At 33.2% G+C, this 14,170-nt stretch overlaps 1 protein-coding gene across 1 annotated transcript; it reads left to right on the plus strand.

Moving 5' to 3' along the window:
- The first annotated feature begins 12,699 nt into the window (after nucleotides 1–12,699).
- LOC120175901 (O-fucosyltransferase 23-like) lies at nucleotides 12,700–14,170 on the plus strand. Its single transcript, XM_039182448.1, has one exon. The coding sequence runs from the start codon at nucleotides 12,799–12,801 to the stop codon at nucleotides 14,155–14,157; it is 1,359 nt and encodes a 452-aa protein (XP_039038379.1). The 5' UTR covers nucleotides 12,700–12,798; the 3' UTR covers nucleotides 14,158–14,170.

Genomic DNA, 14,170 nt, shown 5'->3' on the forward strand with positions numbered 1-14,170 from the left:
AGTTTATATGTTATTTTATATGCTATGGGATATAACCATGAACGCATGTGATGTGATATATGTTATGAGAAATGACCCATGTGACTAAGTTTGAATTGATATAAGTATGTGATATGAAGTTATGGGTATATGTGTCATATGTTATTATAGGTGATATGATATATATGAGTTTATGCGATATAAAAGTGTATATGTGAAATAACATGATAGGTGATAAAACCGTGAGCCTATATGATTATGTGTTATATGTTACATGATATGACATGCAAGTTACCTGAACAAATGAGAAATGATATAAGTCATATGAAACGATCTACGTGAATACATGCACTTGTGATACATGTGATATGATATGAGATATATGGTTACACATACATGTGGTATGTGACAGAAGAGAAATAACAAGTGATATGAAATGTTATAAATGATAATGCCCATGTTATGTGATATGAGAGCTAGGGGTATAGTTGGCATGCCAATAGTCGAGGGTATACCTATGTTCTACGGAACATATGGACAGAATTACCTATGTCTTTCGAGACATATGGACAGTATACATATGTTCTAAGGAACATATGGACAGTTTACCTAGGTTCTTCGGAACCTATGGACAGTTGCCAAGGATCTTTTTGACCTCTGGATAGTTACCGAGGATCTTTATGACCTCTGGATAGGTCCTTCGGGACATATATGTATTCTTTGGAACATGTGTGAAGTCTGGTGAGACACATACTTGATCCTTGGCATATGTATATGATTCTTAAGGAATGATATGTGGTCCTTCGGGATATTTATATGAGCTGTGATGACAGCATATGTGTGCACAACCTCAATGTACTCACATACCTTAAGTTCTCACTAGTGTACATGGGCTAATAAAGAGATTAAACAAACATACTGAATGTGATATGTATACGATGTGTTTATAAATGGTTATCAAAAGTAAGTGGTTTGAAATGTGTTACATGAACCATATGATGTTATATGTGTTTCTTAATGATAATGATAGAGATTATGATAATAATGGTATATGTTTATGTATGCTTTATATTATATGAAATATTATATGTTTTATATGTCTCACTAAGTCATCGACTTAGCGTGTGATTGTTTCACACGTAGGTTTGGAAAGCGAAAAGAGAAGTAAAGAGGAACAAGGTAGGTCAGTTCTCCTTACCGAATGTCAGATCAGAAGAGAGGTGAATAATATGTATATTTTTTTTATATATAAAGTTCTAGTAGGCATGTAATCAAAAGAATATATTGAATAAGCTCTGAATAGTTTTGTAAATATTTTGAATAAGTTAAATGTTATAAAAGTTTTTAAAATTACTCACTATTTTATACGAATAAAGGTTTGAAAAGTCAATGCGACACCTCGGACTCGTATCCGGGTTGGATACGGGTTGGGGGTGTTACATTTAATGGTATCAGAGCTACGGTTTAGCCGATTCTAGGCTAAAAACGAAATCAAAAGTGTTTTAAAAAGTGTACATGTCAACATAAAGTGAAAAAAAAAATCTGATCTGATAGGGTAAGGAGTGTGCTATCTTGTTAATAGAGTTAAATTGTTATGTTATATAAGATAAGTGAATACTGAGAATGATTTATGAGATATATATATGTTTATATGATATGATAGGTGATATGTGAACATATGCAAATAACATGTTATATGATATGAATTGGATGATCATATGCACACGTGATATGTGATAGAAGAAATGATATGAGAGTTTCTAAAGTGAAATACAAGACGATAGACCTGAAGGTAATAGCATTCACCTGCCCTGGCCAGGCAGAGAGAAGAGCGAAAACCTCAGGGAATTTCTCTATAAGATTAGAGAATGATTCAGGATGTTGAATGATATTCCAATGTGTTTTCAATTGTATACTTAGTTAACTCATAGAATGAATGTATCGAAATAGTTAAAAGAGTTATGAGCACCCGAGCTCAAGGGTGAATTTGAGGAAGGCTCTGTTTTTACAGACCTTTGGATAAATGATATGAAGATAATGTTAGAAGATGTTCATTTCTCCATAGTGGAGAAATTAAATTGAGAAGTTTGTTATTATGTGGATAAGATGGAATATGGTGAACGAGTGTCACCATAAGGACGTTAAAAGATTAAATGAATTAGTGAGAATTGGTAAAAGATTTCAAGGATAAGTGCATCAGTGATAAGTGTATAAGGTATATAAAGCCAGAGCTTATGAGTTTGAAACGAAGGGATAATATTGGGTATAAGCAAGAGTGTGGATATGATTAAGAGAATTGGTGCTTCATAGAGTTCAGTACCATCAAAGAGAGTCAGACAGACTCAATTAGTATGGTCTGGTACTGAAAGATTAAACAATGATTTAATTGATAATAAACCAAGGTTAAAGACAACCTTTGTGAATTAGATTGAAAGTTCTGTTAGAGTTATGAAAATTGAAGCGGGAAAAGTATTATAAAGGGGTGAGATGAGTATTGAGATTTGGTAATTGTTGAAATAATTCCAATTGCAAAGAATGTATATGAATGGTTAGATGAAGGTTTTTGCTTTAGATTAGAAGAATCGATGTTGATTAACAGAGTTATGAAGTTGGAGTATATTAAGTTAAAAGATTAGAAGTTGATGAAGGAAAATACAATTATAAGAGATAGTAAAGAATGAGGTTATGTATAAGTGAAGTTGGTTATTAACGTTATAAAGAGGTAATAAAGATATGATATGTATATAAGAAGATTTTGATAATAAAAGGATAAATGGATAAAGAAATGAAAAGATGGTGTTTAAATGATTAAATATGATAAAGGGTCATAAGGAAGTGCAGATTGTAAGTTTGATTAGAAGTAAGAAAAGTATGTAAGGTTATATGATGAGATTATGTGTATCGTAATACAGACAAGGATGAAAGAATGAGTAAAAGTTTGGATTGTGGTGAATTAATTAGAAAATGAGGAAAGAAATCAATTGATTGATTTTTGATTTTGAGTGATAAGAATTGATGTTACTGTCTACATGATAAGTAACATTATATGAATTTTAGAAAGGTCAAAGGAAAAATGCATAATCGAATGAGAGAAAAGACAACAATGGATTGATATTACTGGTTATTGTTTATATGATAAGCAACAAAAGATGAATGTATAACGAAAAAGATAGTTGGAAAACTAAAGGATTGAAAAGTAAGTGTCCGATGATGACAATAAAGAATAAGTCAGGGAAGCAACATAAGAACATTAGAAGATATGTTCTTATCAAGATGTGTAGTGAAAATTTGAGGACGAATTTTCTTATAAGGAGGGGAGAGTTGTAACATCCCAAACTATGGGTTCGTGACTTAATTGTAAAGTTTCAGAATTTGATGATTAAAGTAGAAGAATGAATTAGTTCAATGATTTATCTGAAAGTAAATCCTAAAAGTTGTTAGTAATTATTAAAGGATTTTAAGGGCAAAGTGGTCATTTGACTTGGAAAGGATAAGATAATGATATATATGGGATAAGATTGAGAGATTTCTCCAGAAACTCTCTTTTCTTCTTCTTCTTCCTCTCCTCTCGTATCTCCAAGCTCAAAGGTGAGTCTTCTACTTAGTTAATTATTTGTTAAGTTTAAGATTGGGTTTTGATCATTAGATGATAACTAAGCTTATGGAAAGCTTATGTTGTCCTAAAATCAAAAGATAAAGGAGATAGAGAAGATTAAAGATTAGTGGTTCTTGAATGAAATCTTGAAATAGAGTTTATAATAAGAATTGAAAGTTGGATTTGACTTGTCATCAATCTAAGTAAGAGATATGAAGTAATATAATTGGATTTGAAACATGTTGCAAAATTGATGTAATTATTGAATTACATATGGAATATAGGATTTTGAGGTTTAAGATGAAATAAATTAGTATAGATTGGTTTAAGTATGTGTACTAGAGTTAAGAATGAAAAAGGGATGAAACATGAAGGATTTAAGCCAAAATGAATGATTTTCGGGTTCAAAAAGAGGATTCTGGGCAGAGTGCATCGATGCATATTCATTGTGCATCGATGCATCAAGGTTAAAACCCAGAAATTTGTTTGAAGGTGTATCGATGCACAGGTAGTGCATCGATGCACTCTTTTAAAATAGAAACATCGAATGCAATTAGTGCATCGATGCATAAGGCATGCATCGATGTATCCCAATAATAATACAACATCGAATGTATTTTATGCACCGATGCATCAGTAGTGCATCGATGCATACCCTTATTGAAAGAAGAAATTGACATTTATCTTAATCTAAAGAGTGAACCATTAGAGTATATTAGTTATAATACTAATATAGATCTATGTATGATTATGTAGATATAGAACGTGATCCCGTTCTGAATCAATTGAAGGATTAGAATCGAATCAAAGCAAAGCTAAGGTGAGTGCACATTATTTAGTATATGATGTTAAATGGAAAATAAGACTTATGATAAGTCTATTTCCAATAGTAAAATGCATGAATTCATAGAGGTATGTGTTTGTTATGATTTATATGTGTGCATGAGTATATGTGTTATTGATATGATTCTATGATCATAGGATGTAAACTATGTGATAAGTGAAAAGTGACATATATGTGATAAATGAATGATATGAAAAGTGAGATAAACAAAGTATGGTTGATATAGGGTAATATAAGAATAACTCATAGGTTATATGATAAAGATGGAACCATATAGGAACATTAGTTGAGTACTTGATAATAAGTCATAAGGTTATAGGCATAGGTAATATAAGTTATAAGATGAGAATATATATGAATATCAAATAAGTTATGAGATAAGTTAAATGAAATTGATATATAGGCTAAATGAAAGTATACACATAAATAAATATATAAGTTTATATGTTATTTTATATGCTATGGGATATAACCATGAACATATGTGATGTGATATATGTTATGAGAAATGACCCATGTGACTAAGTGTGAATTAATATAAGTATGTGATATGAAGTTATGGGTATATGTGTCATATGTTATTATAGGTGATATGATATATATGAGTTTATGCGATATAAAAGTGTATATGTGAAATAACATGATATGTGATAAAATCGTGAGCCTATATGATTATGTGTTATATGTTACATGATATGACATGCAAGTTATATGAACAAATGAGAAATAATATAAGTCATATGAAACGATCTACGTGAATACATGCACTTGTGTTACATGTGATATGATATGAGATATATGGTTACACATACATGTGGTATGTGACAGAAGATAAATAACAAGTGATATGAAATGTTATAAATGATAATGCCCATGTTATGTGATATGAGAGCTAGGGGTATAGTTGGCATGCCAAGAGTCGAGGGTATACCTATGTTCTACGGAACATATGGACAGAATAACTTATGTCTTTCGAGACATATGGACAGTATACATATGTTCTAAGGAACATATGGACAGTTTACCTAGGTTCTTCGGAACCTATAGACAGTTGCCAAGGATCTTTATGACATCTGGATAGTTACCGAGGATCTTTATGACCTCTGGATAGGTCCTTCGGGACATATATGTATTCTTTGGAACATGTGTGAAGTCTGGTGAGACACATACTTGATCCTTGGCATATGTATATGATTCTTAAGGAATGATATGTAGTCCTTCGGGACATTTATATGAGCTGTGGTGACAGCATATGTGTGCACAACCTCAATATACTCACATACCTTAAGTTCTCACTAATGTACATGGGCTAATAAAGAGATTAAACAAACATACTAAATGTGATATGTATACGATGGGTTTATAAATGGTTATCAAAAGTAAGTGGTTTGAAATGTGTTACATGAACCATATGATGTTATATGTGTTTCTTAATGATAATGATAGAGATTATGATAATGATGGTATATGTTTATGTATGCTTTATGTTATATGAAATATTATATGTTTTATATGCCTCACTAAGTCATCGACTTAGCGTGTGATTGTTTCACACGTAGGTTTGGAAAGCGAAAAGAGAAGTAAAGAGGAACAAGGCAGGTCAGTTCTCCTTACCGAATGTCAGATCAGAAGAGAGGTGAATAATATGTATATTTTTTTATATATAAAGTTCTAGTTGGCATGTAATCAAAAGAATATATTGAATAAGCTCTGAATAGTTTTGTAAATGTTTTGAATAAGTTAAATGTTATAAAAGTTTTTAAAATTACTCACTATTTTATACGAATAAAGGTTTGAAAAGTCAATGCGACACTTCGGACTCGTATCCGGGTTGGATACGGGTTGGGGGTGTTACAATATCACATCTAAACCACCATCATCTTTTTCACCCCCATTGTTGGTCTCATTCTCCCTACTCTTCATCTTCCTCTTCCTCCTTCATTTCTAAGCCAAGCTAAGTAGAAAACTTTAATAATTTCAAACATCCTTTGAAACTACTATGGTAAGAATCATAACCTCTATCTTTCAAGCTTCAATTTGAGCCCTTAAGTGTAGTTTTGATCATAATTTCATAAAATGGGTTTTTTAGGGGTTTAAGAGTTCAAGGGTTTTCTAGCTTATTTTTAAGGCATTTGAATTGTAAGAAGTATCCATAATTCAAACTCAAGATTTTAAATGAGTTAGTAATTCATTTCTTGACTTGTATATAGAAAGAACTTCGTGAGTGCTCAAAAACTAAAGTCAATGAGAACTTACTTCTTTGATGATTTAAGAGAGTTTCCATCAACTAGGGAATTAAAGTAACATGTTTACAATTCCTACATACCATTAGTGGTAAATGAAAATGCATCTTTTTCTTTTAAGTAGTGTGATAAAGCTTGCAAGAATGTTCATGGTAGATCACACATTTTGATGTTTTAGTATGATTTCAAGCATTCTTTATGATCCTTACGACACACATAAGACTTTAAAAATGCTTGGAAACCTCAATAGGGTTATTAAGGTAATCAAGGAGCCATCTGCGTGCCTAAGTAAGGCATTTCTAGGCTCGAGTATCGGTACTGGAAGAACAATATTGATATTGCCCTATAGTTCTTGAAAGAAGATGGGTTTTCAAAGCAGGGTATTGATACTCAGTCATGAGGTATCGATACTGAGGTCAGAGACTTGAGACCCCCAGTCTTGGTACTGAGATCGATATTCTACTGAGCATTTTTGGCATCGATACTCACATAGGGTATTAATACTAAAGCAGGAGTATTGATACTAGAAGGTTAATATTGATACCAACGATCAGGATTTGGGCAAATAGCCCAAATTTTAAAGGATTTTGATGTGAGGGACCAAAGAACGCCTATATGTATACTCGGATAAGACTATAAGTGAAAACCATTAATTATGAACAAAGTAAAACTAGAGACAACATAATTAGAATAACATAATACTAGCCTTGTTTGACGCTCGGGAAAATGGCAATGACACCCGAGTTACTTTAGTAGATGACGTTGCTTATGAAGTATAGATTGTCTGGATATCCTTAGATAGTGCACAAGGAACTTAAGACTAACCTTGGCACAAGTTCTCAACACTCGCAAGGGGTGGGTTAGTTGGGTGTCAAATCCGATGCAGTAATTCTAAATTCACATCCCCCATAGACTAAAGGGGTACGTGTGCTCCTAGATGCAATAATCCCTCAGCTGTACCATGACGTTCACCTTAGAATAACGTGAGTATGCATTAATACTCACTTTTGTTACCAATATGTTAGCATGAGTATTTATGAACACTTTTAGTATGGCATTGTTGTTTGTGTGGCACTTTGCTAGTGAGCTCAACTTTCAGAATTGTGTTTCCGTTTACAGGTCAATAGGTGGAGCATTCGATGAGCCGATAACTTTTCATATATTCTAGATATACGAGTAGTTACAATACGTCTTGAGTATCTCTTATTAGAGGGCGTGTATAATTCATAAACCTTTTTGTACTTAAGTTGTAACTGATTTTAAATACTCAATTTTACTTTTGATATATTTATTTTAGGAGCTCCCCAATGCTATAAACTTATATTATTTCGTGTGATTTCATGGTTTCTAAATGGTTGTTAATCATTACATTATAGGTGTTGTAAAAGAAAAAATTTAGGTTACCGTTCCGGTAGTCTCGTGTGACATTTTAATCTATCGACTGTGTGTCGTATTGAATTTGGGTGTTACACGGTTCTTGTGCATGGTCGAAGTGTCACAGAATATATCCTCCTCACTCTGGAATTAGTTAGAGGATATGGTAGGAGGTTCTTATCTACCAGGTTTACAATTAAATTAGATATACAAAATGCATTCGATTTCATTCATTGGGAAACGATCTTACGGGTGCTTAAGGCCTATTTTTTTCTAAAAATTTTTATAAGCTAGATTTGGGATTGCATTAGCACTCATAGATTTTCAATAAATGTAAATGAAGGCTTGGAGTGTTTCTTTCGGGGAGCTTGGGGGTGAGGTAGGGATACATTGTCTTCTTACCTCTTTGTGTTAGTCATGAATATCCAATTCAAGCTTCTAGCTGTGGTTGTTAGTAAAGGAGTTTTTCAATACCATCCTAAGTGTAAGCGGGTTGGTATTACTTTTGATATATTTATTTTAAGAGCTCCCCAACACTGTAAACTTATATTATTTCATGTGATTTTCATGGTTTCTAAATGGTTGTTAATCATTACATTATGGGTGTTTTAAAAGAAAAATTTTAGGTTACCGCTCTGGTAGTCCCGTGTGACATTCTAATCGGTCGATTGTGTGTCGTATCGAATTTGGGTGTTACACGGTTCTTATGCATGGTCGAAGTGTCACATAATATATCCTCCTCACTCAGGAATTAGTTAAAGGATATGGTAGGAGGTTCTTATTTACCAGGTGTGCAATTAAAGTAGATATACAAAATGCATTTGATTCCATTCATTGGGAAATGATCTTACGGGTGCTTGAGGCCTATGTTTTTTCTAAAAAGTTTTATAAGCTAGATTTGGGATTGCATTAGCACTCATCGATTTTCAGTAAATGTAAATGGAGGCTTGGAGGGTTTTTTCGAGGAGCTTGGGGGTGAGGTAGGGGATACATTGTCTCCTTACCCCTTTGTGTTAGTCATGAATATCCTATTCAAGCTTCTAGATGTGGTTGTTAGTAAAGAATTTTTTCAATACCATCCTAAGTGTAAGCGGGTTAGTATTACACACTTGAGTTTTGTCGATGACTTATTAATCTTCTCAAAACAAAATGCAAATTTTGTGGTAGGAATATTGTGTGTACTGTAAGAATTTTATACGTACATTGACCTTCAGCTAAATTATCTCAAAACTAAATATTCTCTACGGGTATGGGGAGGAGGAGCTTCAGCAAGTCCGAGAGATCTCTTATTTCAAGTTTGATAATTTTCATGTACGATATTTAGGGGTTGTTCTTGTTTCTCGAAGACTCACAGAGAAGGATTGCACCCCGTTATTGGAAAAGGTCACGACTCGTGTGAATATTTGGGTAACGTGAGTGCTTTCGTATGATTACAGCTTGTCCAAAGTATATTGTATAACATCCAAGCCTTTTGGTGTAGTTATTTTTTTATTCTAAGGTTGTGCTCAAGAGGATGACCCAACTTTGTTCATTTTCTTCTGGAAAGGTAGTGACAAATAGGCTCGTGGAGCTAAGGTTAGTTGGGAAAGAGTCTGTAATCCAAAAGAGTGAGGGGGTTTGATTTTAGAGAGCTAGATACTTGGAATAATACAAGCATGTTACAACATATTTGGACTATTATGATGAAATATGATTCTCTTTGGGTGTGATGGGCGGATATAAATGTTTTGAAGGAAAGAACTTTCATAGATTTCCCTGTTCCTAACACATGTAACTAGTTTTAGAGGAAGATATTTAAGCTTCATAGTTTAACGACTCAATTTATGGATCGAAATACATGTGTTTAGACGTTGCAAGGAAAATATCAGGTTGGGAAAGTATGACAGAAGATTAGGGGGAGGCAAGATAAGGTGCATTGGGCGAAACCCATATGATTTCCCTTTTATATCCCTCAAAATAATGTGATTGCCTGACTTGCTTGGATGAATAGGCTTCCCACAAAGGAGAGGCTTTTGCGTTGGGGTGTTATAGTTGATGAGAGGTGTTGTTTCTATTCTTGCGAATTGGTATCGTTACTTTTGGGGGTACCGATACTACTTTACACTATAGTATCGATACCATGAACCTGAGTAATGATATTTTTCTAGCCCAACGATCATTAACAACTTGTTTATTTAAAAGTTTTAAGGGCAGTACAATACTCTAATCATGAGTACCGATACTTCATGTTCTAAGTAGTTTTATTTTACAGAAAATTAATCCCAGTTCTAAAACATTCTCAAAGGCTAAAAAAGGTTACAAACTTATTCTAACATATAAAAACAAATATAGGACACTTAAAGAAGGTTACAACACCTATTCATGCAATCTACATCAAGAGAAAAACTCTTTCAATCTTATTTTTTTTCTTTTCTCTTGTACATAAGTATTTTTAGTGAGCTTAATTTGTAAACACCTACCTTTAGATGTTTTCTTGTTTACACATATTTAACCTTTTGTAAAAGGGGGTGATTCTAATTTAGCTATTGAAAACTAAGGAATTTGTAAACACCTACCTTTAGATGTTTTCTTGTTTACACATATTTAACCTTTTGTAAAAGGGGGTGATTCTAATTTAGCTATTGAAAACTAAGGAATTTGTAAAGATAACTTTTGAGCCTAGAAAAACAAAGAACAAATTAATGAATTTGTTGTAAAATACTTAGTGTGGAGCTAAGGTAGTAGATATAAACTTCATTGAGGAAGTTGAACTAGTATAAATCATTATGCTTTTTTTCTTATCATTTTTCATCAGTTCTCAATTTTTCAAAAAGTCAATTCACCCCTCTTGACTATATTTTCGGTTGTTCATAGATCCTAAAATCCTAACAAGACTGTGTATATTTACCATGTGCGGAGACAGATGAATGTGCAAGTTTTTTTTATAGGGGTTAGAGAACGACTGATGTACTGATACGAGAAATTAATGAAGAAATAAGGTTGAAGGTTATGGGGATGGCTATTGAATAGGAAGGGGTGAATTTGCTGCTATGTAGTACCTGGGGCATCGTGTAATTGGTTTTGGAAGATTTTTTTTCAATATGAAAGCATAAGTTTTAGTTTGTTTTCAATCGATTGTGTTCTTTAAGGTTTTAAATTGTAGCAGACTCTGCTTTCTCATGTAATAAAATGCAAATTATGCACACACACAAAAAAAAATACTCATTTAAGGGCAAATTTGGACTGATAACAGAATGAGAAAAAATTATCACTTAGGAAGTGGGAGAAATTGTTTTCAAGAGTGTATGTTAGAAAACGTTCAAAGAGAAATTATTTTCTCAAGTAATATGATTATTACAATATATGTTGAAAGAAACTTAAACATATGACATCTTCAGACGACACATCATCTTCTTTCTAATTGTATGCATGTTCAAAAACTTCCTACTTGTCTATCTTCCTCTATGCCGTTCAAATTATGCAAAAGATATCTTGTAGTCCATGCGTCTTTATAAAGATGTTATTTATTCTATGTGTCTTTCATATGTTACTGTCTAAAACATCCTAAAGTTATTTATTTTTATAAATAATTCTCTAAGAAAAATTCTACAACGTTCGACGAGCTTGAGCACCGTTAGCACTATTAATTTAGTTAATAAAAATTTAAAATTATAAAGAACTCAATATATAATTATAAATTAATTAAAAATATAAAGGTACATTATTTAACCAAGAAAAAATATTTAGGTTTTTTAATTTAGGGTTGGTATTTGATCCAATTATTATTAAAAATGATTATAAAAAATAATGTAATTATTATTTTATTTTAAATAATTTACTTTTTAAAATTTTAATTAATTTATAATTATATGTTGAGTTTTTTAAAATTTTAAATGTTTATAAATTAAATTAATAATATTCAGCCATACTCATAATTAGTAATTTTCAATACTACTCATCCAGCTTGAAGATTGATACTTTCTCTAATTGTATTTATTTAACCTAACCCCTAAGCGACAGGCTCAAAGGAAAAAAATGAAATAGTCTGTGATGTTCTTTTGGGGCTATTAGCCGAGAAGACAGTTAAAGTGAATTTATCATATTATTTTCTGAGCCTTCAAAAACTGCTCTCTTCTGACGCCTATGCACTTTCATTCGTTTTCAGTCTTTCTGTTTGCTATTTTCCCACAAATATCATCCCGTTAGATTCCCATCCTCTTTTACCATATTTCTTATTGTTTATCCTCCTCAATTCATCCATTCGTTCTTTTTTCATAATTATTCATTACTGAATCTAATACAAAGAAAATGAGCATGTTATTTTAATCATCTCTTAATACAATGAAATTATCCTGGTTGTCATGTGATGGCGATGGCGATGGCCATGGATTGTTTCATGTGAATTCAGCCCTTTTCTGAAATTTCTTTCTCGTGCATGATCATCACTTTCTCTTTCTTAAAATTTTCTCGTCCTTTTTCAATCCCGGGCCCTGTTGGGAATTCAAGGAAAATTGCAGATTTCAAAAGGTAAAATTTTTAACCAATTTCATCTTTTTTTGGATTATCTGTTGTTTGTTATTTTTTAATCTTTTTATATGGTAGACTTGGGATTTCCTTCGTCTTTCATCAGCATCCAATTTCAAGTATTGTCATGCAAAAATGGATTGTAATGATAATTTCTTCTGTGAATTATGCAGTGTGATATCAAAATGAACCCTTTTTCATTTCTCAACATTAGATACCCTTAATTTCCAAGGTTATCTGTAAAAGTTTGTGAATCTTAAATGGACCTGTCGTCCAACTGTAAGCTTTCGAGGTTATTTGGCTGCCATTTCACTTCTTTAACATGCAAATGCTGTCTTGCTTTGGTCACTATGGCTCTGTTTTTCAGAGCTATTTTTCTCCATTCATTTCCTGGCTATGGAGTGATCGAATGGAACAAGAACAACCTAGACTTGATTCTAAGCCCTTCTTTATTGTTGGAATTTAATGATGGGATTCGCGAAGATAAGTTCTTGGAAGTTCCTCAAATTGTTTGGGGACTAAATAATCAGAAGATAGCACTTGCAAGAGCTTGTTTAACTGCTAGAATGCTGAACCGAACACTTTTGATGCCTAGTTTAAGTGCTTCACTTTTCTACAAGGAACTCGATCGCTTGCAGCCTATTTCATTCGACAAAGTCTTCCGATTTGAAAGGTTTAATTCGCTTTGTAAAGGGTTTGCTAGGTTAGGTCGCTACTCGGACCTTAGGAGTCAAACAGGAATACATGATCTTCAGAAGGGAAGTGGAAGAAAGTGGACGGTTGAGAGAGACTTGGAGCAGCTGAAGGAAAGCAGCCGAGGTTTTCTCGATGAGTACGAAGTGATTAGAATAGTCGGAAAGAATCCGTTTCTTTGGAATGATCATTGGCCTGTTAAGGACTATGTGAGGGTCTTTGAGTGCCTTGTTTTGGTTGATGAGATTGCCAAGGAAGCGGATAAAGTTGTGTCCAAGATCAGGCGGATCGGGAGAAAGCTTAGGCGTAAAACCGAGACGGTAGAGAACAATTTCAATGCACAGGGTTCTTCATCGCGACGTGTTCCTTATGTAGCAATCCATATGAGGGTAGAAATAGATTGGATGATTCATTGTAAGAATTTAGAGGAAAGATCAGGGATAAACCAAATTTGTAGTAACAAGCAAGAGATTATGCAAAGAGTGGGGAACATTGTGGGCTTAGAATCTCCCACTGTTGCTTATCTTGCTCTTGCAGATAGCCTCCTTAATGATTCTTCAATATTGGATGGTTGGACGAAAGGATTGCTTCCGTTCGAGAAGAAGAAACTAAGGGTCGACGGAATTTACAAGAAGCATCCATATCTGATTCAGTCAGCAATCGACTACGAGGTGTGCTCAAGAGCTGACATATTCATAGGCAACAGTTTCTCCACTTTTTCTAGCCTCATTGTTCTTGACAGAACACAGAGGATGATCAAAATGGGCATCACGAGCTCATGCGGCGTTGATGTTCGATGGCCATCTTATGCATATAATATACCAGGGGAATCAAATGGTCCTCGGAAATGGATGACTAATATGTCTGATTCAAGTCTCAAAGCAATTAGTTATGGTTCTAATGCTATCTCATGTAGAAGTTTCTGAATGAAATTCACCC

Source organism: Hibiscus syriacus, unplaced genomic scaffold (genome assembly GCF_006381635.1).
Source record: "Hibiscus syriacus cultivar Baekdansim isolate YM2019G1 unplaced genomic scaffold, ASM638163v2 tig00112217_pilon, whole genome shotgun sequence".
Taxonomy (NCBI): domain Eukaryota; kingdom Viridiplantae; phylum Streptophyta; class Magnoliopsida; order Malvales; family Malvaceae; genus Hibiscus; species Hibiscus syriacus.